We start from the raw sequence: 5434 nt of genomic DNA on the forward strand, positions 1-5434 counted from the left end.
GACCGTTCAAACTGGTCAAAATAGTTCTAAAACTGGTCACTTTTTCCTTCCCCACGCGCAGTGGCGGCGCGTGGGGGCGCGTGAACAGTGCTAAATTCCCGGAAAAAATCCTAAAAATTATTTTGAGCGATTTCGAGATGCTTACAAAACTCGGTTCACAATTTTGAACGGCAGAGAGCTCGATTTCAACGAATCGGAAACTTTGACCACTTCACCTCCTCACGCATCGCCGTCGACGGAGACCAAGGATGACACCGGTAGACTCGGAACGATGCAAGGAACACGATGGTGCGAGCGGTGTCGTAAACAGATCATCGGATCGTCGTGAATTGGCAAAAAACCAATTGAAATTGAGTTATTACTGACGATACTTCTGACTGAAATTAACGACGAACGACGACGATTCACGACGAAAGGTGTGAGGGGTTTTGTTCCTCGGTTGACAACGAACACGATGGTGGTTTCTTCTTGTCGATCGGAGGTCGGACGTCGAGTAGATCGGAGTTGAAAGTTGGTTGATCGGAGAGGAAAAATTGAGAAATTTATGTTGAACTGCGCACGGGGAGAGTTTTATAACTCATCATATAAAAAATAGTTAATCTTAGGTTTAGCCACTGAATTTCCTGCACTTCTTAAAACGGTCTGCCAACTTTGAAATTTTTTAATTTAATCCACCGTTTCTTTCAAAATACCAATTAAATCCACCAATTTATAATTTTTTAAATTTAGCCCCTAAATTGGGGTGTTACAGACACTATCAATAATTGCACGGTTATTGGTTAAATTACATTTTTTACTCAACCTTAGTTTCACTCTTGTTTTGGTTACTAAACTTTAAATTTTTCTATGGCTAAACTATGCGAATAGTCCTCTTTATTTTTTGTCTGACCGACTTTGGTCACCAATTTGAAAATTAAGGGTACATGGTCTTAATTCTTAAAATCTGACATATAACTTTGATTATGAAATACTTTACATACATTAACAAAAGGAAACCTTGATCTAAACGAAAATTTTAATATATTTTAAATACTCATTTTGATAAAAAAAATAATTTAAATACAACATGAATATATATATTAGTATTTATTTTTTTATAAGCCATTCGAGTAACCAGTACCCAATGCCCATCAAACCTAATCCAACTAAACTGAAAATATAAATCCAACTCAAAAATTAAAATATTACCCAAATAATTAATTTAACTATTTATTTTAAATATACTATATATGAAATAACCGAATCCAAATATCCAAATACTCAAATAATTTAGCTAATTAGATATATCTCATTAATTTGATAAACTTGTAATTTTTCATTTATAATTTTTCATTTATAAATACAAATTATTTTTTTAATAATTTAGGGATTATAAGGTAATATATGGTCATAATCTCAAAAGATCAAATTGAAAAAAAAATATTAATTCAGTCATTTCGGTTTTAACAATGAAAACAATTCAATTTTGATGACTTTTATTTTTAAATAATTTGAAATAATTACATAATTATATGTTTATAATCTAAATTCCGTGTATAATAATATTATGCGATGTGATTTTAAAGTCGTTAAGGAACGATTATAAGTGTGGTACATAAACTATACAACTTAACCATCAATATAAGTTTCTAAGGGCTGTGGAAAATAAAAATGATTGGCAATTACAGGCAAGATAGCAAAGGTAATGACATTGGCAAATTGACACTACATGGATCAGAATTCAGAAGTGTTGAGAGAATGATGCAGGCTCACGTGGATAAAGAGTGTGCTTGTGTAATGTCATGCATATGCATGCAGCTCATGCATGTCCAGGTTCTAGAAGTTAGTCTTGAAGCTAGGTTGTTATGAGCTTGTTAGTCAGTTAGGAGGTTTTCTGTGTTGCTAAGGCTGTGTATAAAAACAGTATTGTATACTGTGTTGAGGAGACTTCTTGTGAACGAAACAATGAATTAAAGAACTCTTTCCTTGCATCTTGAAACAAGTCCTGCAATATTCCAATATGGTATCATTCGCCAAAAAGATCATGGTTCATTTTTCTTCCGCTGAAACTGTTATGGCTTGCTGACTTTATTTTGTTTTCTTCCGCTGCATGGAAGAGGAGGAGAAAATGCCATCGGCATCTTCGGCAGTGGCAACGGCTGCTAAACCGGTGTCGTTCACTACCAGCTTGGATCCAGCGTATTCTGTTGAATTCTTGGAGAAGGTTTTCGATTTCATTGTAGAAGTAAGAGGATTGGACGCGTGGCGGGAGGAGCTGGCGAGTTTGGTGGAAGATCTGAGGATAATATACATTGAGGAAATAATTTTCCCGGCGTTACCGCCGTTCACTGATCAGAAACCGACGTCGGTTGCTGAGAGTGATCATGAAATAGAACCGCTGGAGGCCTTGAAGGAACAAGTGAAGGAATTGTTAAAATCGTGGTGCGAGATGATTCTAGAGCTTGGAAGAGGATGTAGAGATGTTTTGCTGCAAACGGAACAAGTGAAGGAATTTTTGGAATCGAAAGTTACTGAGGATTCGTTTATAGTTCAGAAGCTTGGTGGACCCGTGGCTAAGATCTCCAGTCGGTTGAATTTCTTGAATGAGTTCTTACCTCAAGAACATGATCCTATTCACGCTTGGCCTGTTATCTTCTTTGTTTTTATCCTTTAACTTTCATCTCTAAATTTGAATGGTGCGCATGATATATCGGCACCACCAGTAAAGAAAGTACTTGTTCATCCTCTTAGCGCAAGCCGAATCCAGCTCCCTGATGGCAGACACTTGGCTTATCGTGCAATGGGTGTTCCAGTGGACAAAGCTAGATTTTTATCTTATTGCACCGCTATTTCTACATAGTAGTATAATTCTTTTGTGTGTTTAATTTTGTATTCATTTTGTTGCTTTTGTTGCTTCTATCTCAAAGTATCATGGAACTTGAAAGTTTCACAGCCAAGAGTCCATAAAAAATATGTCAAGAAACCTTGTAAAAGAGGGTGAAGAATAAAGAAATGAAGGTGAATAAGAAGAACGAAATGAAGCATCATCACTTTCAATTCAAAGTGAACGGAAGGAAGCATTGGCACTTTTGATTCAAGAAGAACGGAAAGAAGCAACGACACTTCCAATTCAAGTTGAACGGAAGGAAGCAACGTCACTTTCGATTCAAGTCGAACGAAATGAAGCATCGGCACTTCCGATTCAAGTCGAGCGGAAGGAAGCATCGAAACTTTCGATTCAAGACGAACGGAAGAAGGCGTCGCACTTTCAATTCAAGTGTTCATCTTTTTTCATCAAGAAGGTTGAGAAAGCAGAGAGAATATTAGACTATTAGTGTATGTTAAGTGTGATGAGAGTATGAATGAATGCGTGAGGCAGTTGACAGTGTTAGTAATCTGTTAGGCTGTTAGCTTCAAGTTGTTAAGGTGGTTAGAACTGCTGAGCAGTTACAGCTTTGTTAGCTGTGCAAGTGTGTATATAATGCCAGCTGATGTATTGCAAATAATACACTTTATGTTATCAGTATTTTGCATATGTTAATAGATTCAATATTCATTCATTTCTAAAGCTTTACATAGCTTCCTGCTCATCTCTTCTTCATGCTCACCTTGCCATTAATGGCCCCTTTCTCACATGGTATCATTCGCTAAAAGATCCTGGCGTCGTTTACTCTTCTATTGTTGCGCCGATGATTGAGTTTTTTTTTCTCAAGATGTAGCTACTGTAGACTTCATCGCAGGGACAAAGCGCAGTCGTTTCATGGATCTCGAATCGCCATAGCCATTGTGATCGGAGTTCTTCTTTTCTGTCTCATCGCTTTCTTTTTCCCTCACGACCTCATCAATCTCACTGCCTCCATTCAAAACCATCAAATTGGCAAATCAAGTTTCCAGATTGATTCTTCGTCGTGTGAATCCTAGGATAGGAGTAAGTGCTGAAGTCTGAAATCGTATCACTATTAGAGAAGAATTCCGAATTAAAGAAGCATGTCAGGAATATGAAAGAGAATCTACAACTGGCCAAACAAGGAAAAGATAATGCCCAAAAGCAATTTCTAGTTTTGGGTGAGCAGCAAAAAGCTGGACCTTGTGGTACTGTCAAAGCTTTGCGGACTAACCCGACTGTTGTCCCTGATGAATCGCTGAACCCAAGATTGACTGTGATATTGGAGAAAGTTGTTGTTCAGAAAGAGATTATAGTTGTGCTTGCAAATTCAAATGTGAAAGAGATGTTGGAGGTTCAAGTTTCTAGCATCAAAAGAGTTGGTATACCGAATTACCTAGTTATAGCTTTAGATGACAATATTGAAGAATTCTGCAAATCAAATGATGTCCCAGTGTACAAGAGGGATCCGGATGCAGGTATTGATGCCGTTGGGAGAACAAGAGGCTCTGGGTTGAAGTTCCACATCTTAAGGGAGTTTTTGCAACTGGGTTATAGCGTCCTTCTATCAAATGTTGATATAATATACTTACAAAATCCGTTCAACCATCTTTATCTGGATTTTTATGTAGAGTCCATGACTGATGGTCACAATAACATGACAACTTACGGATATAATGATGTCCCTGTTAAGGAAGAGAGTATTGATTTTAAAGAAGATGATATTTGGTGTTCCTCCGTGATCTCATCCGACGAATCTAAGTCCAAAGATAAATCAGACGTTTGTGATTTCATCGACACTTCCGATTCAAGTCGAACGGAAGGAAGTAACGACACTTTCGATTCAAGTCGAACAGAAAGAAGCAATGACACTTCCGATTCAAGTCGAACGGAAGGAAGCAACGTCACTTTCGATTCAAGTCGAACGAAATGAAGCATTGGCACTTCTGATTCAAGTCGAACGGAAGGAAACATCGGCACTTTCGATTCAAGACGAACGGAAGAAGGCGTCGCACTTTCGATTCAAGTGTTCATATTTTTTCATCAAGAAGGTTGAGAAAGCAGAGAGAATATTAGACTATTAGTGTATGTTAAGTGTAATGAGAGTATGAATGAATGTGTGAGGCAGTTGACAGTGTTAGTAATCTGTTAGGCTGTTAGTTTCAAGTTGTTAAGGCGGTTAGAATTGCTGAGCAGTTACAGCTTTGTTAGCTGTGCAAGTGTGTATATAATGCCAGCTGATGTATTGCAAATAATACACTTTATGTTATCAGTATTCTGCATATGTTAATAGATTCAATATTCATTCATCTCTAAAGCTTTACATAGCTTCCTGCTCATCTCTTGTTCATGCTCACCTTACCATTGATGGCCCCTTTCTCACAAGAAGCATCCCCAGAAGGCTAGAATAGATGAGCTTGAAGATGGCATCATCATATTAAGCTAGGAAATGTAGTAAGAGCTGTGGTAAAGTGAGGCCGACCTTTTCGTGATCAACGGGCTCAAAGCCAGGGGCAGGGCGAGGACCTTTGCCCGATGGTTGAAGTAACCGCCCGCTCTGCCGTTTTTGAG

The 5434-nt window shown here is 37.9% G+C and overlaps 1 protein-coding gene across 1 annotated transcript; it reads left to right on the top strand.

The window, feature by feature from the left end:
• Positions 1-2089: 2089 nt before the first annotated feature.
• Positions 2090-5153, top strand: LOC120188964. The gene is given in 5 exon segments (XM_039192330.1): positions 2090-2626; positions 3549-3616; positions 3720-3910; positions 3913-4643; positions 5016-5153. Coding segments are annotated over 5 exon segments (1665 nt in total).
• Positions 5154-5434: the final 281 nt, after the last annotated feature.

This window comes from Hibiscus syriacus, unplaced genomic scaffold (genome assembly GCF_006381635.1).
Source record: "Hibiscus syriacus cultivar Baekdansim isolate YM2019G1 unplaced genomic scaffold, ASM638163v2 tig00116951_pilon, whole genome shotgun sequence".
NCBI lineage: Eukaryota > Viridiplantae > Streptophyta > Magnoliopsida > Malvales > Malvaceae > Hibiscus > Hibiscus syriacus.